Genomic DNA, 21,474 nt, shown 5'->3' with positions numbered 1-21,474 from the left:
GCGCTTGGTGCACTTGTACATTATTTAAGAGGTAAGAAGTGGTATTATTCTCATTTTACGTATGGGAAAACTGAAGCTTTCTACAAGAATTCAGACTAGAACAATTATTGATCCCACAATAGGGGTCAAACTGTTAAAAGAAAAAAAATTTCTGGAAACAGAAAAAAACACTCAACAGATGCTTGGCAGAATGGACAAGAGTAAAGGACATTTCATGAAAAAGGACAAACCTGTGTATCTGTAGAAGAAAAAATAAGGAGTATTTATCCAGTTTAGCTTGGGCAAAAAGATATGTAGAGGATGAGTGGAAGATAAAAGCAGAAAATCATGGTTTGTGATCAAATTCAGAAGGCATTTCAAAAAAACAGAGTGAAGAGTTTACAACTAATCCAGTAGGAAATCGTAATGATATGATTATTTTAGGTAGATTTATCTAGTTCAGGTCTACCAATACTTATTCACAATTCTAAAATCCAAACATTCTAAAAATCAAATATATGGGTTTTTTTAATATAATTTACTTGGAGACAAAGAGAACTCGTTTTGCATTAAAGTTTAATTAACATGAACAATTTGGGACCATTTATACTCTTTATGTTATTTAATGTGAAATTCATATACTTCACTGCAAAATAATGTGTGATTCAGGATCCTGTCCAATTCTCACTAAGGGGATTTTGTAATAGTGTTTTCTCCACATTTCCTTTCTAAAACTGCAAGAATTAAAAAGAAAAATCTACATGCTAAAATACATCTGACCCCAAGAGTTTTAAATGAGGGATTATTGACTGTAGCCATGTAAGGATGGGATCAGGGGAGAACAGAGGTGAGAAGACTCGTTCGGAGACTTCCAATAGTCCTAGCCAGAAAAAATAAGAACCTGACGTACAGTAGTGGCAGCCATGAGAATAGAAAAGATGGGTGAATATAAGAATCGCTGGGAATCAGACTGGCAGCTAACTGGATGCAGTGGACTGAGGAATAAGCCAAAGGAAAGTCCAAGGTTAGTCCTGGGAGCTTTGTGATAGTTTTAACAACAGTATCAACAACAACAAAAACAGGATTGTTAATGAGTCCATTTTAATCATGTTGGATATGAGCTGTTGGCAGAACATCTAGGTTGTGGTGTCAGGCAGAGAGTAAGAAATGTGTTTAGAATTAGGAGAGAAGTGAGAACCTGAGGTATAACTCTGAGACTCAGCTACATAGAGGAGATAATGAAAGCTCTGGAAATTGATGAAATTCTCAAGGAATAAAGAAGGGAAAAAACACATAAAACTTTGGGAAAAAAACTAGCACTTTACAACAGAGCTTTCTTAATTGCATGAAGGGTCTATTGCTGAGATGAGCAGAGAGTAGAAACCCCTTAATGACGGAGAAGAAAGTCGTCAGATTCCTCTAGGGTTTGCCTAGAAAGGAGCACAATTCCAGAATTCCCTCCTCATAACACTTCGGGGTGTCTGTTGCCAACAATGAACTGAGCAAACACAAGTTTAGAACTCTGGAATGATGCCCCAAAGCAGATGAGTTCACTTTTTTGAAAAATCAATATATGTCCTCAAGTCCACATTTTTTATACTCCTACACTAGTAGAAATGTAACTTTTGTGCAATCTATTATTGTGGCCAGTTCTGACTCAAGAGGAGCCATTCTGGCCAAAGTAAACTACAGTTTTTCAAGCTGTTAACTTTTTTTTGTAAATGGTATCTTTCTTACCGATGCTACTGCAGATTCACAGCAGTATGTAATGTTTTGTAGCAGTGAAAACATGGAAGGAAGAGATTACAATGAGTTAAGCAGATATGAACTGAAAGCCACATTCCACGCCTCTAAAAGCAAAGCCACAAATGGGATGTTTCTTGAGAGGCGTGATGCCTAATTTTACATGTCAATTTGGCTGGGCCACACTGCCCAGGTATTTGGTCAAACATAATTCTGGATGTTCCTGTGAGGATGTTTTAGGGTAAGATTTACATTTAAATAGGTGGACTTTGAGTGAAGCAGATTGCCCTCTATAATGTGGGTGGGCCTCATCCAATCAGTTGAAAATATGAATAGAACCAAGGACTGACCTCCCTCGAGCAGGAGGGAGCTCTGCCAGCCGACGGCCTTCGGACTTCCGCTGCAGCACCAGCTCTTCCCCAGGTCTCTAGCCTGCTGGCCTTCCAACGCTGGCTCTTCCTGTGACTCCAGCCTGCTGGTCCACTCAGCAAATTTTTAATTTCACAGACTCCATAATCACTGGAGCCAATTCCTTAAAAATAAACAAATACATATCCTATTGGCTCTGTTTCTCTATAGAATCCTGACTAATACAAGAGAAATGGAAATAAAGCAACATAACGTTGGGTGACCTAAAGAAATTGAAGGAATTAGAACATATGATCCAGATTGTTTTGGGAAAAAAGCAATCTAGTCAAAAACCAAATTGTGAAAAGTACTCTAGTCAAAAACCAAATAATTCCATTACTCAACTTTTATCACTTCTTGGTAATTAATTTTTATTTATCATTGGCAGTTTTGCAGCCTTTAAATATTTTTGTTTATTTTTCACAATATGGGGGCATTGCTCCTATTTTCAAATCTATTTCAAATTCATTTTCCTGCCCTATGCTACAAAACTGTACAACCATCTTTCTTAGCATGTCAAATGATCTCCATATTACCCATACAATCATTAATCTTCACTCAGTTGAATGTTAATTGGGAATCATATTTTTAGCTTTCTGAGACTGGAATGCCCCTTACGACACGTTTGTCAGCAGTTCGACTTTTCACATTCGACTGCCTCGCTTGTTTTCAGGAACATATGATTACAGGTAGTGCAGTTCCAAACAAACAAGGGCTCATTTACCATCATCTTTTTTATATTTATCTTTCAAAGAATGTTCCGTCTACTAACCCTAGTCTTTATTGACAAAAACTAGAACACAGGTATTTTCACTTTTAATGTTCCACAAATTGGCGTTTGTTCTTAAAGTTAGGATGGTATCTATCATTTTGCTTTGAAACTGTTCCTTTTATAAGTTATTTCAATTAGCCATTCCCAAAATCCAGTGCAAACAACAACAAAATACAAAAAACATACAAACAAAAAAAACACTGATGTTTTATTTAAAAATTTCTGTCTTCCATTTCATTTTACCAGCCCAAGTACAAATTCGGAGAAAAGCTTCTTAAGTCCCGCCGTTTCAAACTCCTTTTGTAACTCATCCAACGATGAGTACTCTCTGACTTCAAATGCCAGGAACCTGCATTATACAAAGGAAACTCATGAATACGCCTAGATCTGTCAGAGTATAATTATCGATTCAGTTGCTTTTCCACCCGCAATGGTACTAAATTATACCTTTTGTGTTCTGCCTGTACTTTTGTTTCAAATAGTACACTAATCATTTTCTCTTTGCATTTCTTTCCACTTGAGTCCACATCTATTTTGGAAGTTTTCTGAAGAATCAGGTACTCCTAAATGATAAATCAGTACGTTAAACACATATCTTACTCTGAATCTCAAAGTCCTGGTTTTAAAAGAGCTGTAAACCTGCAGGTTTATTTTCATGCTTGAGGAGCACTCTCTTTCTGAATCAAGCAGTAACAGAGTTACCGTGTTTCTACATTCTTGGCAGCATAATGTACTAATGCAGGAGGTAAGAGCGACATCACCCAACTACTCAGGTTGAATTCTGGACTGGACAGCCTATGAGCTGTGATTCTGGATGGGCTGCTTAAACCCTCTGTGTCTCCAAAATGGTTCTCATCACAGCACCCACCTTATGGGGAAGTCGTGATGATCAAATGAGTCAATACGTGCAAAGAACTTAGAGGAGTGCCTGGCACAGAGCGCTATGACACACTCAATGTAGTGCCAGCAACTGCTGTCATTATTGTTACCACTTCAGTGTCTGGATGACGTTAACAGGCACACAGCACTTGTCACTCCAAACTGATGGCATCTATGAATATGTACCTTTGATTCTCAATCCAGATCTATAACCTTATAAAAAAACAAATATTTAAAATGAATTAAATATTTACATCAAATGGCATTTTAGAAAGTTAATTTAAAAAAAACTCTTTAAAAAGTATAATTTCTCTACATTAGCAGAGTCCTAGTCACATGAATAAATACTTGTTAATTAATTGATAGATCCAGTCTGAGTAATATCTGCAAAGCAGGTGCACTTAGCCTAATGTGCCTGGGATGGCTTAAAGAAAATTCTGAGCCCTTAAGGGAAATATGAGCAAGAAAATTAACTTCTATTCATTTTGCCAGCCAGTATCTTACCCAAAAGGATCGAGTTTTATAGATATGTTATAAGTCACCTTAAAACATATGGTTCCTTGGTCAGAACCCAATCCATGACCTATATTAAACCTGAATTACTTGTTGTATCTATATGCTATAACCCAGAACTAATCTGGCTAACCAAATGCCAAACAAGTTCTGTAGTCAGAGCCCTTCATGAAATAGGTAGGTAGGCAGTTAGTCTACAAATCTTTAAAATCATAGGTTGTGCAAACTAAATCTGTTTTAGATAAATTCAGTTGTAACAACTCTTGACCCAAACCATCTGAAAGCATAAAACCAGTTAAGTGATTTGTAGCTCTTTTAAGATTTAAAATATAATAAGCAGCTTTTCTCATCTGGTCCCACGTAAATCAGGTTAGATGAGTTTAGAATGAGAACTTGAAAAATCAGAAGATGATGATTTTGAAAGCGGCTGCCGAGACAAGTCAGGTGGAAAGCAGAATCAGGTAGGAGGTGACAAACTGACAGCCCTAATGATTCCACTTCCACTCGCACTAAGTCCTGGTTAGGAGGGACCAGCTCCTCTTTCCAGGAATTATATAGCAAATTAAAGTGTCAGAATGTACCTTTAACTGCCAAAAAGTTAAAAATTTTTGCAGGCTACCAAAATATAAACCTTGCTTGACTAACTAAGGAAAGAAATATAAATATCCACCATGTGCACATTTATAAAGTTGAGTCTAATTACTGAAACAAACATTCATGTACCACAGAGATTTTTTTATAACTTCTCACATTAAGTGGCATAATTTTTAAAATAGAATATTCTATTTATTCTTCAAGTTTTGCAAATATGTAGTTCTAATTAGAAGTTAAAGGTATTCTTACCCAAAAAATAGAACTGTATTAACATGGTAATAGTAAAAGTGAAAACATCTAAATGATTAATCTGTCCCATTGCTCTAAAACACACTATAGACACACCATTTTAGCAGAAAATAGCTAAATTCCTATTCAACATTAAACTTTTTGGCACCTTGATGTTGTTTCTTTCTCCTTGTAGTAAAATCAGTATTATTTTACCCATGAACATCAGTCTTCCTGTCAGCTTTAGATGTGAAGCCCACTTCTCCACAGTTTTGACATATTTAGTCTTTGCTCTCATGTGATCTAAATGCAAAAGAGTTATCCACAATCCGTCATCCACAGCCGTGCTTGCTGCGAAAGTACACTTTCCACTGCCACTTCCCATTTCTGGCTGGTTGAGGATGTGCCTGAGATTCTGCTGAACCCAGAGGACCAGCTCATGAACCATCGGTTCCGACAAAAGGTTCTCCGCTTGCTCAAGTAACTTCTCCTTCACAGCCGCGCACTGGGCCCTGGTCAGGTGCTCAGAGGTAACCGAGATAGCCGGTAGACAGGAGGGGTAATTGACCGGTAAATGGAACACCAGTTCTAAGGGTACGTCTGCATCTGTCAGTCCTTCGGCTTTCGTGAGAATTCTGAAAACGGTCCCATCTGTCTCTGGAAAGCATCCAAAAATAATGATTAGCTGCACATAATTTGATTTGAATAGAACACTAACAAGTTAAAATTTTTGTTTCAAGTATCAATTTATTTGTCATGTGAAAACTGAGTTGTTTTGAAAAGACACATAATAGTGAGAAAGCCCTGAGTTACAGAATATTTCCTTCAACCACACATATATAGCCATGGAGTCACACATGCTAGCACCCAGGACTTCACTGGCCTTTACACTTGCTCTTACCCCATTTTTCTTCAGACTACCAATAAGGTTTCTCACCATGAAATGTTTCCTACCCAGACTTAGTTGATAATTCTGGAAACCCCTAAATAAACTCACATGAACATGCAAGGAAACCACATCATGTATCTATAAAATCAGTAATTAATTTAAAAGTTCTACTCTGAATCCAGCGAAGGTCATTTCGTGGTCAGTCCACACCAAAGCAAATAAACCCTGGAAGCCTGAGTGGCGGTCGGGTTGCAGAGAACTAGTGACTGCACAATATAGTGACTGCCTGGACCCGCTCCATCTTACTTCACATATGTGACTACCGGTGTAACATGAAGATAGCAAGATGAACTAAAATTGGGCGGACATCCATTCGGCCATTTCTGGCTCCAGAAAAAGGAGGAGGAGCACGCGTAGGACACGAGATAAAACACTCTGCTCTCTTTCAGATTTGCTCCACTTCACCCCTCTGACGTGTTCCACACCACTTCACCCCGCTTTTCAGAAAGCTGATAAAACGTCAGGCTGATACATTCTGCAGAGGCAGAAGCACACAGATCAGAAACAGAGTAGAACAGAACTTGGTGCAGATGAATCTCCTTAAAGCTACTGCCTCTCTCCTCTCGCTCCCCTGCTCCTCTCTCTGCTTGCCCTCAATTCATTTTCCCTCCCGAGAGGCAGTCAAACCTTTCTCATTTTCATACCTGGATTGTTGCTCCACGGCCTCAACAACAGAAACCTGAATGCCGCCCCATGTTAAAGAACCCAAAAGAGCGTTAACATGGCTCCCTAGCCATCTGACTCCACTGATATGAATGCCTCTGTGACCAACATTAATTCGTCTGGGACCAAACAGCTGTTACACGAGTCTTTTCTTTAATGGAATATTCAGTATCAACTGCAAAACACTATCTTTTTAAGACACCACTTGGAAACACAGGCAGTAACCATTATAAAGGCCATATTGAAATAATAGAACCAAAATTTGTTTTACATAAGTAAAATGTATACTGCATAAAAAAAAAATTTTCAAATCTAACTCAATACATTATTATAGAAGAATCCATCACCAGCTTCTCAAAACCCTTCCTCCAATCAGTTACTTAGCCTTCTTTAAAAAATATATTTTATTATTAAAGTTGGCTCTATGTATATCAATTAGGTGAGTACATTTCACTATGTGAAACGGGCATTGTAAATAGACATAAACAACATATGACCATCAGGCTAAATAAATTCTCCAGAAATCATCTTGGGAGTCCACTTTCTCTCTCAAGGGGGAGGCTTAACATAAAGATCTTGGTTCACTCATCATTCAACGAACATTCACTGAGCACCTACTAGGTCCAAGGCACCTATCCTGGTCTCTGAGAAAAAACAATGGGTGAGACACCGATCCTGTCACATTGACTCAATCCAATGGTTCATAACATGAAACAGTAGACAAATTCAAAGTGATCTTCCTCAACTTCTCATCTACAACTCAAAATGTATTATTATTTATTATCTATGTTTTTATAAACATAGTATATACAATTTATATAAACATGTTTTATATATAAGCTCCTTCCTCAAATATTATATTTATAAAACATTATATATATCAAAGCTCCTTTCTCAAACATTACCAGTGAGCTCCTCATTGCCACTCTATAGACAAAAGTTAACTCAGCCAGGCCTGCACACTCCCAAGAAAGGCCTGTGTTCAGGACTGTCCCTTGGCTGGCTCTTGAGAGATGAGCTCTATGCCCTAGAGATAGTCTGCCTGACAGGAGTGTGGCCTTGGGCTACATGGTACCAGTCTGATTAAATAGTGTAAGCTAACAATGTGACTTATGGTTAATCTTATTCTGAGGGCTCAAGTCTGAGAATCTGATGTCAGCCAAACAGGTAAGGAAGGTACATGCCTGATCTCCAATAAAAACTTGGATACCAAGACTCAAGTTCACTTCCCTCATTGGCCATACCTCTCCCATACTGTCACACATCGATGCTAAGAAAAGTAAGCATGTTTGTGTGGCTCCCCTGGAAAAACATCTGGAAGCTTGTACCCAGTTTCTCCTGGACTTCAATCCATGCACTGAATTTTCTCTTTGCTGATTTTAATCTGTGTTCTTTTGTTGCAATAAACTATAACCATGAATATACCAGGATTTCTGAGTCCTAGCAAATTGTCAAGCCTGAGGGTGGTTTGGGGACTACCACCTGTATTCGATGGCCTTTATCCCGTCCTGCCTTTCCACAGCATCTGAACCTACTGAGCCAATTTCCTTCCCAAAATCCTCTCTTCTCATAACTCCCAGACACCACATCATTCTGGCTTTTCCCTTACATCTTTAATCATTCCTTTATTGCTTTATCTTCCTTCCTAGCCCCCTAAATGCACAGGCACTCTTTAAAGCATAATTCCATTGAACAACTTCTTTGTTCCAGTCACCTAAGCTTGACTCTTTTTACCCGTCTCTGCTTCATATTTTGTATTCAACTGCCAAAGTCCTACCCCAAGTCCTCCAGTTTTGCATTCGCATTACCACTCTCCTAAGTCAGGCCTTTCTCTGCTTTTGGCAATAGTGGTCTCCTGACCACCTGCCTCTCCCCCACACCAAAATATCCTATGCCAATCTCCCAGGATGACGAATTACAAATCCCTCTATCCAACTCCTAGAGCCAGCCCGCAACTCCAACCTCCTCTCTCCTTATTCCTGGCTCCAGCTAACCCATATGCACCGTCCTGGACACAGAGCCTGCTCTCCCCTCTCTGACACTTGCTCCTGCTATGCTATCGGCCAAGTGGGTCCTTAACTCTTCCCTTTCTGCCTACTGGAATCTTTGTTCGACTGCCAAAGCACCTCTCTGAAGCCTGACCTATGATTTCCATGGTACTTTAGACTTATTTTGTGAGATTTTCATACCCAGGATTATTGTGGTTGAACCAAATTAACTATTTTCTTCACCACTGGAATGTATCTTTTTTTTTTTTTTAAGACACAACCCAAAAAACAATGGGTTACACAAAACTTTAAATTTTACAGCCATACAGCTCTGAGCATTATGCCGTTAGCTTATAATCATGAGTCTCACAAATGCAAAAGTCCTTATCTGTGATAGGCTAAACAATGGCCCAATGCTACTTGACAAGGCAAAAAGGACTTTGGAGATGTGATTACGTTAAGGATTCTGAGATGGAAGGTTAACATGGATTGCCCAGTGGGTCCTAAATGTAATCACAAGTGCCCTTACAAGAGGGAGGCAGAGGGAAGTTTTACCACAGAAGAAGGCAGTATGATCACTGAAGCAGACGCTACACCACTGGCTTTGAAGATGGAGAAGGGGCCATGAGAAATGCAGTTCTAAAAGCTGGAAAAAGCAAGAACACAGATTCTCCCCAGAGCCCCTAGAGGGAACCCAGCCCTGCTGACCACTTGATTTCAGCCCTGTAAAACTGATTTCAGACATCTGACCTATAGAACTATAAGGGGATAAATATATGGTAAGCCACCATGTTTTTGGTCATTTGTTATAGCAGCCACAGGAAACTAATACAGTGTCCATGCCTAGAAAGCAAGCTTTTCCTCTCAAGCAAGAGTCCCTTTCTGACCAAAACCCTGAAACGCGCAGTGTTCTCCAGTCTCGGCCATATAAACACCCACCTGGTCCTCCCCACTATGCTGAAATAACTGACAGAAACAGGTGGTCCAGGGAGAAAGTCTTGAAAGGCTATTAAGTTGGTCATCTAAATCCTTAGCAATTTTCATTTTTTTTCTTAGTAATTTTCTGGTCCTAGTCATCAAACAGAAAAACAGTGGGAGAAAATTCTGACTTTTGCCTTTGAAAACTGTGAAATTATTAGATATGTTCAGAAGAATGCCTGCTTTAATTCTTTTAATAATTGAAAAAAGATAGCATTCTTCCTAATTGGTTTTCTTGGTGGCTCCCTGCCCCACCACCCACCCACCCCAAACACACACTGGAGCTGCAAACTAAAATCACGCAAAATAATGCTCTCTCTGTAAGAAAACGAAAAGTCCAGTAACATGCTCCATTCCTCTGATATTTAACGTAGTAATAAATTTACACATTCTTTTAAAAACTCAAGTTCTCCCTAAAATTCTAGAATTATGTAAATTACCCTTCTATCTCTCATCTGCCTTAGTTTGCAATGCCATTAAACTCCTTTTTACTTCAGAATTCATGTAACCACATGTACTGTCAGTCTGATTTTGGGGAGTTTGTTTTTCATTTTGGTTTTTTAATTAAAAAAAAAAAAAAAAAAAACAGGGTTCCAGCCAAGATGGCAGAGTAGGTAAATGCTGTGTTCACCTCCTCGCACGACCACATCAAAATTATAACTAAATGACAGAACCACCATCACTGGGAGTCACCTGAAGACTAGCTGAACAGAAGTTCTACAACTAGGGACAAACAGAAGAGGCCATCTTGAGACTGGTAGAATGGCTTGGTCCCACACCCGTGTGTGGTGGTTGAGAATCGGGAGGATTATCTTGGTTGCAGAGGACCCCCTGGAGGGGCGAGGGGTCCCAGCCCCACACCAGGCTCCATAGTCCAGGGTTCCAATGCCAGGAAGAGAAGTCCCCACAACTTCTGGCTGTGAAAACTAGAAGAGACTGTGGCTGAGTGAGATGGAAGGCAGCTGGAGTTGCAGATAATCTTCTTAAGGAGCCCACAAGTGGACTTACTCAGTGATGGACTCACTTGCTCTGAGCTCCAGCACTGGGGCAGCTACTTGGAAGATTTCTGGCATGTAAGGGGAGGAACTGAGTTGTCTGGCTTCACGACGAGGGTTGGAGGGGCAGTTTTCTACCAGACAGACGTGCTGGCAGAAGCCACTGTTCCTTTGTTGAGCCCTCCCTCCTCTCGGTGTGTAGACACAGACAGCCACCATATCAGGTCTCCATCAACCTGTAACACTGGTCACCCAGCCCTGGTGGTTCCCTGAGACCCCGCCCCACACAACTTGCAGGCCTACCCAAGCTGCTTCTAGTGGCTTTTCCATGCAAATGACCTTTCTTGGTCCATGCTGCAGACTTTCCTAAAATCTCTCAAAGGTTCTCAAAACCCAAACAAACAGCATCTGGCCTTGGTGTGCCCTGTACCTCTTGGTGAGCAGCCCCAAGCCCATTACTAGCAGTTGCTGGCCTCGGTTCGTGGACTGGCCTCTCAAGGCACCTTCAAGCCCAGAGCGGGTGGTGGCCATCTGAAGATTGCTTGATGACTCTTACCAGGTGGCCCTGGGCAGGATACAGGCTGTGGCTAGAGCTCCTCCCAGGTGAACCTAGGGCTGGCACACTCTGTGGCCAGCTTCAGATGGAGCTGGAACGCCATCTAGGACTGCATCAAAAGATGACACACTCAAAAGACAGACTCAGCAGACAGCAGAGCCCTACAAAATTGAATCCTGTTCTGAAGGGTCAGCCCCTAACGAGCCAGTCCTCACAACTAATCAGCCCAAAGGTCAATACCTCCCACTGACATGCAAACAGCAACCAAGGCTCAAATACAACAGGAGGGCTACACACACCCATACAAGAGACACACCTGGAGCACCCAACCCAGGTGACCAGGGAAGACTACGCCACTGGGCCCCACATAAGGCCACTTTACTAAGACCGAGGAACAGAGCAACCCTACCTGATACATGGAAACAAACACAGAGAGGCAGCCAAAATGGGGAAACAAAGAAACATGTCCCAATTTAAAGAACAGAACAAAGCTCCAGAAAAAGAACTAAACAAAACAGAGACAAGCCATCTACCCGATGCAGAGTTCAAAACACTGGTGATAAAGATGTTCAATGAAGTTAGGGAAAGAGTAGATGAACTCAGTGAGAACTTTAACAAAGAGCTAAAAAATATAAAAATGGAGCTAGAAAGCATAGAAAATAAAAAATAAAAAAAAAACAGAAGAATACAGTAACTAAAATGAAGAATACCTTAGGAGGAATCAAGAGTAGACTGGGTGAAGCAGAGGATTAAATCAGCAATTGAGAAGATATGGTAAAAGAAAACACCCAAACAGAACAGCAACAAGAAAAAGGAATCCAAAAAAATGAGGATACTTTAAGGGGCCTCTGGGAAAACATCAAGTGTACTCACGTTCGCATCATATGGGAACCAGAAGAAGAAGAGAGAAAGCAAAGAATTGAAAACCTATTTGAAGAAATAATAACAAAAAACATCTCTAACCTAGTGAAGGAAATAGATGTATACACCCAGGAAGCATAGAGTCCCAAACAAGATGAACCCAAAGAGGCACCAAGACACATCATAATTAAAATGCCAAAAGATAAAGTAAAAGAGAGGACCTTAAAAGCAGCAGGAGAAAAGCAATTAGTTACCTACAAAGAAGCTCCCATAAGGCTGTCAGCTGATTTCTCAACAGAAACTTTGCAGGCCAGAAGGGACTGGCACGAAATATTTAAAATGGTGAAAAGCAAAGACCTACAACCAAGACTACTCTACCCAGCAAAGTTATCATTTATAATCAAAGGACAGATAAAAGAGCTCCAGACAAGAAAAAGCTAAAGGAGTTCAGCACCACCAAACCAAAATCACAAGAAATGTTAGAGGGAGTTCTTTAAGAATTAGGAGGAAAAAAAGGTAAAAAATATGAATAATAAAATGGCAATAATTACCAATATGTATCAACAATTACTTTAAATGTAAATGGACTAACTGCTCCAATCAAAAGACATAGAGTGGCTAAATGGATAAGAAAACAAGACCCTACATATGCTGCCTACAAGAGACTCGCTTCAGATCAAAAGACACACACAGATTGAAAGTAAAGGGATGGAAAAAAATATTTCATGAAAATGAAAATTAAAAAATGGTGTGGGAATAATACTTATATCAGAAAAAAAAATAGACTTTAAAATAAAAGCTATAACGAGAGACAAAGATGGACTCAGTTATCCCACTTTCGGGTATTTATCCAAACAAATCCAAAACATTACTTTAAAGGGACATGTGCATCCATATGTTTGTTGCAGCATTATTTACAATAGCCAAAATATGAAGGCAACCTGGGTATCCACCAACAGATAAATGGATAAAGAAGAGGTGGTAAATATATACAATGGAATATTACTCAGCCATAAAAATAGAATGAAATCTTGCCATCTGCAACAACATGGATGGACCTAGAGGGTATTGAACTGAGTAGAGTAAGTCAGACAGAGAAAGACAAATGCCATATGATTTCATTCACATGTAGAATCTAAAGAACAAAATAAACAAAACAGAAACAATCTCATAGGTACAAAGAACATTTTAATGGTTGCCAGATTGGGTGCGGTGGGGAGAGGTGGTAAGGGTGAGTGAAAATGGGGTAGGAATTAAGAAGTACAAATTGGCAGTTACAAAAATAGTTATGGGATGTAAAGTACAGCATAAGGAATAGAGTCAATAATATTTTAATAACTATGGATGGTATCAGATGGGTACTAGATTCACTGGGGTGATCACTTTGAAAGTTATATAAATGTTGTATAAATCACTATGTCGTACGCTTGAAATTAATATAATATTGTATAACAACTGTAATTTAAAATTTTTTAAAATATTTTTTTAAATAAAAAAAATAATCTTGAAAAAAAAAAGAAAACAAAGTTGCCCCTATTTGTTTTAAGATTATTAACAGCTTAGAAACACAGTGATTAACAGGAAAATAATCTAACACTAATCTCTCTGCCCCTCCATGGCCCCAAAAAACTCTAGTTATTAAGTTTAACCCACAAACTCATCATTCTTAGTAAACATCTATGCCCTAGAAAACTCATGCCTGCCCTAGAAAACTAACATTTTCATAAGTACCCAGACAATTTTCATCTATTCTAAAGACCCTACTAAAAGATATAGGTCTTGCCTCTGGTTGAAGTTCAAATATATATTCACTATTGTTTTTCTTTTTAATAAGACACTGCCTTATAATAAGTGTAGCGACTTCCTAACTAAAACACAAACAAAAATAGGTTCAAATCTTATTCTTCCCTACAAGTATCTGGAAGAAATTCTGCTCTTAACCACACTCCAAACAACAGAAATTCAAACTAGAGATCTGAAATGAACCCCTAGATGCTACACAAATGTTATTTTTAAGTATTCACCCTACTTCATAGTCACACACAATAACAAAAGACAATGAAAAATGTAAGCTAAATTTAAGATAATGAGTTCTTCAAGATTCATTTAGGGTCTGTTAAGAAATTATATATATATAATTATACATATACAATTGACTTTCCCTAGACTAGCTTTTTTTTTTTTTTGCAATTTTTTTATATCCTCAGCAAGACTGTGTTCAAGAAAACCACTAAGAAGCCCCCAACACACTCTCATATGTCATCACACAAGATTTTCTTTCCTCTTGCTCCCAGCATGCATCCACTAGTGCTTGGTTTTTGTTACAGCTGAATTTTTATATACATTTAAAATGTAGTTACAGAAAATAAAAATAAAAATAAGTAAAGCTAGAAGTGGCAATCCCATCCTTTAGAAGTGAAGTTCAAGAATGAATTGGTGAGCTCAGTACCAACAATCCACAGGGGAACAGCGGAATTAGAAGGGTCAGTAGGTGACAGTCATGATTCATTTTGCAAGAAGGCCCTATGCAACCTGAACGTTAATTATAGCAGAATACAAAACTTCACTATGGAGCTACTACTGTGTAAACATATTACTTGCTATTAGGTCTTATATACCTCCCGCTGTACAACTTTTTGATCTGTAAAATAATTTCCAGAAATGCAACTCTGCATATCATAAGCACTGACTATGGCAATATAATCTCTGTGGCCCCAAATTACTTCATCAGGAAAATTAAGATTTATAACAATACCAATCCCATCTATCTCACAGGTGTGCACACACATGCACCCACACACACTCCCCTGCAGAATTATCCTGAACATAAGTGGTGTCATACCCATCTTTCTCTGGCTGTTCATTCTCATTCTTTCTCTTTCTTGCTCTCTCTCACTCTCTCTCTGCATTTTAGTAAAACTCTCTCTCTCTCTCTTCTCTCTCTCTCTCTTCTCTCTCTCTCTTTCTCTCTCTCCCCATCTCTCCCCTCTCCTCTTTCCTAAGAATTGTCTTCCTGCCGCAGCAGCCCCATCTCTATTAGTGAGTACAATGCAGTGTTAGGGTCCATACACCCTGGAGTCTGGTGGTTACCTAACCAACCTGAGCATCCGTTATCTGCTTTATAAAATAAAGCTAAGAGAATTCTCATCAAGTAAGATGCATTTAAAGCTAAGAGAATTCTCATCAAGTAAGATGTATCGGGTACATAGTAGGTGACCCCACTAAACCTGGCACTTGGCCTGACTGTACTGCTTGAGGAGGGGCAGGGTACGCCTTAGTCCACCCATAGCCCTCCCTAGTAGACAGGAGTGTCGAGGCTTACAGAATCTATACTCGAGAGACAGTTACCCCATTGTCTCTTACTATGAGCTTACTATAACCATTGTAAAGAGGCCAAAATGTATATAAGTCCCTGCAATTCTCAGCATAAATTAGCCCAGCTAAACTGAATCCAATTATTCAGCCTCTTCAATCTTACGGCCTTAACAGTTGACCCTTGGGTTGGCACCCTGAGCCTTCCTGGGCTATCTTGTACCAGAACTGCCATTTCCCACAGTGTTCTCCTGACTCCAGTAGCAACAAGGAACTTATTTGGGGGAAGTCAGGAAAAAAACCAATGGCATTCAAAATATTCTGGTATCAAGCTTATATCCTCCAACCCAAGCTGACAGTGACCAGCAGAGTGGTAGCCAGTAGCTCACTATGTGTCTACTGTGGTCTGTTAAAGTAGAGGTCCCCAACCCCTGGGCCACGGATCGGTACCAGTCCATGGCCCATTAGAAACCAGGCCACACAGCGGGAGGTGAGCGGCGGCCGAGCGAACAAAGCTTCATCTGTATTTGCAGCCATTCCTCAGCGCTAGCATCACCGCCTCAGCTCCACCTCAGATCATCAGGCTTTAGATTCTCATAGAAGCACTGGTCTCTGGTGCCTAAAAGGTTGGGGACCGCTGTAAGAATTCCTTACCTTACCCTTAGTTTCCAGCTGTGAACATCAAACAACCCTATTTCAATCAGTGAACTGTTCTATTCTCCAATGAACCTTTCAGCAACAAAATGTCCTAAGTTATTACACTGAATTCTTTTATAATTCAATTACTTATTGATGCCAGAACACTGAATTAAATTAATTAGGAGGCATGGCTCGAAAGTCATGCTTAATTTAACAGCAGATAAAGGATCCACAGTGTTCTCGATGTGAAGAAACTGCTCCCATTCTTCCTATGCTTAGTTTCTTGGGTTTTCTCTGACCCTTCAGCAGTGTCTCATGCTCTGCCATGTCCTCATGACCCAGACCACCACTACTCATCCTCTTTAAGGTGTGATGAAAAATCATAGGTTCATTTTTCCAGGATATTCCCGGCTGAGCCATAATAAAGGAATTGAGGAAAACTGATGATCTCTTCTAATAACCTGCCTCAGGCAGAAGCGATTATCAATGAGAGAGAATGGAGACAGCAAAGCAGATGATGAAGAACTAGGAATGCTATCCAATCAGAACAGTAGTGTCAAGAAAACACTGTGAGTAAATCCTTCAATATGGCTTTTAAACTACTGTTTCAGAAAGATACAGACAGGCTAGGCACTAAAGAGAAAGCTGGTCCATTACACTTATTGGTTCACAGTGCCAGTTGATACACAGGGCTCGATGAATGTGTGTAGATGGGCGATGCAAGAAAGAATAAGTGAAGGGGAGTCAACTCCTGCTTTGTGCGTGTGAATAACACACCACACGGATACATGAAACCATCTTAATCCAAGGATTTCTCACAATACCCAGCACATTTTAGACTACCTACTTTATTAAAGGTCAACCAATTTATGGTCAGAAAGGCAACTTTAATAGTAGCTGAAACATAACAGAAGGCTAAATCCCATGCCAAAAAATTTACATGATGTATCTGAAAGCCACACAAAAATGGAAGATTATCTGTATCACTGCCCTTTTTCATAAACTGCAGTTTTGTTTTTTACTTACTAGAAGCCACAGACAGGAACCAGATAAGTTTTAGTTATCATCAAAAATAGCCAAAGAACCTTTCTAGACTGTAAGTTCCTAGAGGAAAGGGGTGGTGCCTTTGAAACTGTCAATGTGTGCAGGGAATAAATAAATGTTGGCTGAATGATCGATGTGCCCCCAAGAACCTACCTTTCAGGGGGCCAGAAAAAGCATAAGAAAAGCAATCAACTTCTAAACGTAACTGAGAAAAGATTCAGGTTGAGCACTGTACGACTTCAAAGATTCATTCGGCAAACATTCACTGATCACCTACCATGCGCCTGGCACTGCCCTGTATGCCTGACACTGTCCTTCGCTTGGAGTTCTGTGATTACAAATCAGGCAGGGTCCCTGCCCTCAAGCAACTTGAGACAACCAAATAATATATAGATGACAGGATGTACAGCGCTTACAAAGAACATCCAATAATGCAATTTGGGGAAGCTGGCTTTAAACTAAAGGTGTCAGGATAGGCCTCTTTTTAAGCTGAGAGCTGAAGAACAAGTACGGGTCGGCCAAGGAATGCGTACGGGTGCGCATTCCAGGAGGCGGCAAGGCCGGTACGCAGGGCTGGGCGCTCCGCGAGTGGGGAGCGGGAAGAGCGAGGTGGGGAACGGGGCAAAGGGGCGCAGAAGGCAGGGACCGGCCGGAGGGGGCCCCCGAGCCCGAGCATCAGGTTTCCCGTTCACTGCAGAGGCGCGGGCCGGGGCACACTGAGGCGGGCGTCTCACACTCCCGCCTGCCCCCTACACAACTCCACCCCCGGTGCGCGTCGCTGCCTCAACAACTGGTCGGCCCTCAAGTGTGCGCTCTGGGCAGGGAGCTCAGCCTTGGCGGAGCGGAGGACCGGGCGCCCTGTCCCCGCGGCGCGCGGCAGTCACCTGAGCGGCTCAGCACCTCCCACTCGCCGGGCCCGCAGAAGATCGCCGCCAAAGCCGAGAGCTCCTCCTGAGCCGACCCCTCCATGGCCACGCGGCGCCGGCTCAGCACCGCCCCTTCCGCCACGGCCTCCAGCGCCTGGAACAGCGCGGCGGGCGGCCACCGGGGGGCGCCCCGCGTCTCCGCAGCCAGCAGCGGGCGAGCAGGGGGCCCCATGGCCCTAAGAAGGCCGCGCGAAGCTCCTGCTTCCTAATTTCCCAGGGGAGACTTTGTCTTTTGGAGCGACTTTTCTGGAGGTCAAAGGCCCAGTGGCTTTCCTCCCACTCCTATTCCAGACATTGAACACTCACCGTCCCGCCTGGACTCGGCCTGGTCTGCGGGCTGGAGGACCCACCAGGCGAAAGGAACTTGATTAGGAAGAAAATAAGCAGGGAAGTGACCAGAAGAGATTAGCCCTTGTCCAGCTCGGAATTGAACTGGGCGTGGGGATACAGACGAGATCGTCCGCCCTCATGGAGCTCTTAGTGGCCCAGGCCATCTGGGGCTCTAACGACTCCCAGAGGCCGAACTGTAACTGGCGCTGGGACGCTGGACCAGGGTCTCTTTCCCTTTTTGGATGCAAGAGGAGAGATTGAACCTGCCAGCCCTTGCATTTAAGGATGTTGCTGCGGTGGCCCAGAACCTTGTGGGGAGCTATTCGCCAAGGTGCCCCATTTGTTTCCTGTCTTCACAGGGGACAGTTCTGCTGAAATCCGCCAGTGGAACTCTTTGGCTTTTAGGGATACAATCAAGTGTATAAACGCAGCAAATGCTACCTTTTCAATATTATTTATTTTGAGAAATTCGACGCATACAAAACAGTGGGACTCTTGAAGCTTAATTAATGAAATGATGGCCCTTGAATTCAGCACTTATGTTTAAGAATTTGAGCAATACTGATAGAGTAGCAATTATCCATCCATCCGTTTCAGCTTTGAATTAGTGAAGTTAAACAATGATCTTGTGTGATACTTCTGTCAACAAGTTTGGCTTGACCAAAACCTTTTAGTTTTTCGAATAACACATGTAACATTTCATAACCCCCAAAAGTAGCCGGTGTAGCTCAGAGGCCTCTCAGTTTTTGTTTGTACCAGAAATAACATTTTGTGAGATAAATCAGGGGATTTAGATGGCTGCACAGTGACTCCTCTCCTTGACCTACAGAAGTCAGAACCAACAGGGCCGATTTTAAGACTCTGATCCGTGTTACCACCATTAACAGCATTCCCATTGTTGTTGAAAGGGATTTTAAAGAGGAAGATACTGGCTTCCGAGAACAGAAAGGAACTCTAAAAGATAGACTGCATGAGAAATGCTTTTCAGAGCATGCCCTGGGATCTCAGTGACCCCAAGTAAATCAGAGCACTGCTGTGCGCATAATTGGAAAGACAAAGGTTTATTTAAACTCATAATTGTCTTTGATGTGGCGAATTTATTTAATAATAATTTTTTTAAAAATGCCTTTGTGTTATTTCCAAAGTGGCAGCAGTGCAGTAGGTTCATAATTAGCTGCTAAAGAGTTTGGTGAACAAAAATAAATAAATTTTCTATTTAAAATATCGCTATTATTTAATTTTAGTTTGAAGCCCAATATTAGTATTAAAAGTGGTAGGAAAATATTTTGTTATTTCACTTATTTATTCAAGATAATCAACAAAAATCAGATAGTTCAGACCTTATTTCAAATTTCCTGAATTCAATATAAATGATATGAGTGAAATAATATGAATAATAAGATTACAGCTGTCAGAAATATTAAGAGACAGTCGCCGAAGCCTGCTGTCAACAAGGTGTCCATGAAATTGATGTAAAAGTCCATCAATCTATTTAAGATGCTCTTGTCAATAGGTTTCTTCTTTGCTCTTCCTTTCTCTGTGGATTTCTTAACCTGCTTTTCATACTCCATTTAGCATGTTTAAATAAAAAGAAGCCGATGTGGATGTCTTTTAAGTTGACAGTATCCGAAAGCCCTGAAGTCCCCTGATAAGTTTCTGCTCTCTGACATTTGAAAGTAATCATCACCAAGACAGCTAATGTCAGCTTGATATTTCTCACACTGTGAAAATATCAGCTACATGTCAAATACCCAAAGCCCACCTTAATGTAATAAATTTTCTTGTATTCATGGGCTACTGAAAATTCTAAATATTTAAATGTGGAATGAATATGTAGACATGTGGATGAATGTCTACGTAGAGCACAGCCCCCCACCACCACCCTGCCCCAACAGTGGATGACTTACTGTAACAATATTATTTATACATGCAGCTTTTCTAAATCGTTGCTTCCCCAAGACGATAAGGAGAAGTTTTAAATCTCTCACAGCCCAGGAAATAATGGTTTTAAATCTTCTGGGAAAACACTTTATCATGAGTAGTATATGTACTTAAATTCTCAACTCTATGTCTGAAATTTTAAGTCCAACCCCACTTGGGCATAGAAATGAGGACATACAACCTTAAGAGTATTAGGAGACGTTAAATGTTAGTATGTCAAAAAAAAAAAAAAAGGTGGGAATCCTAATACTGAAGTGAGTAGGGCGTGATAAGGAAAACTGCCGTATTAAGACCAGGAGAAAAGTAAAAAGGCCTCTAAGAACCACTAAGAACAAAGAACAAAAGAGACATTGAATACCAACTTGCTAAATGAACCTGAACCCCAAGAAGCTATACTACTGGTTTTGTCTAAAGAGTTTCTGTATTTACTCATTTTGCAAAATATTCTTGGGTGCTCATTGACTGTTGGTCGGGCTCCACGAGCTGAGCGTTGCAATACAGAGATGAAAGCAACAAGCCTTTACTCTCAGATTCCAGTCTTCAGTCTAGACAAGTACAAACATGTGTAGCAATTACAGGTGCTTTTACCACACTGAGGGGACAGGAATTACCACATCTACTTATTGGTGCGAAGTGCAAAATAATGGTACAGGTAAAAGTAGTGAGGTTATGGGACGGCATGTACCCCAGCTTCCCAGAAGAAAAATGTTTGCTATTCTCAGGAACATAGTAGGTTTCCAAAAGTATATGAAGTCAGTAGTATTGATAGGTCATGGTTCTTTCGGTTCTGTTACAGTGTACAAGTCACAGATTTATTTTTTACAAAATAAAAGCAAGTAAAATATATGAGCATGTGACACTCTGTAATCGTATCATTTTGTGGAAAGATCTGCCTCCTCCATGTGTAAGTAATCTGGACTCCCTCTAAAAAACTGGTAACACTCTGCCTCTGAGAAACATGCTTGATTCTTAGGCATGAGTGATATCAAAACAGTTCCAGCCTGCCTGGTAAGAAAACATCCACACGGCCCAAGGTCCACTGATATAAAGATTGATGCCTTATAAATGTTATAAAAACAAGTCTTCAGTATCATTAGAGTTTTAGAACTTGTCTAGTTAAAATAACACCCAATACTTAATGGTGACTACTACTGTAAGTGGATTCTTCTTATTCAC

General features: G+C 40.6%; 1 protein-coding gene across 2 annotated transcripts; it reads right to left on the bottom strand.

Annotated features, from left to right (window-relative positions):
• Positions 1-2,846: 2,846 nt before the first annotated feature.
• RWDD3 (RWD domain containing 3) lies at positions 2,847-18,183 on the bottom strand. 2 transcript variants are annotated; one of them, XM_039869536.1, is made up of 4 exons: positions 17,986-18,183; positions 5,333-5,773; positions 3,350-3,465; positions 2,847-3,251 (listed from the first exon to the last, which is right to left on the bottom strand). In XM_039869536.1, the coding sequence occupies exons 1-3, from the start codon at positions 18,068-18,070 to the stop codon at positions 3,389-3,391; spliced, it is 603 nt and encodes a 200-aa protein (XP_039725470.1). In that variant the 5' UTR covers positions 18,071-18,183; the 3' UTR covers positions 2,847-3,251; positions 3,350-3,388. The 2 variants fall into 2 exon arrangements, with proteins under 2 accessions (XP_039725470.1, XP_039725469.1); XM_039869535.1 differs by having other exon boundaries at positions 3,087-3,251; positions 5,286-5,773.
• Between the last annotated feature and the right edge of the window lie 3,291 nt (positions 18,184-21,474).

This window comes from Pteropus medius, unplaced genomic scaffold (genome assembly GCF_902729225.1).
Source record: "Pteropus medius unplaced genomic scaffold, Ma_sr-lr_union100, whole genome shotgun sequence".
NCBI lineage: Eukaryota > Metazoa > Chordata > Mammalia > Chiroptera > Pteropodidae > Pteropus > Pteropus medius.
The sequence above is the reverse complement of the archived record's forward strand: the minus strand, read 5'-3'. Positions and strand labels throughout refer to the sequence as shown.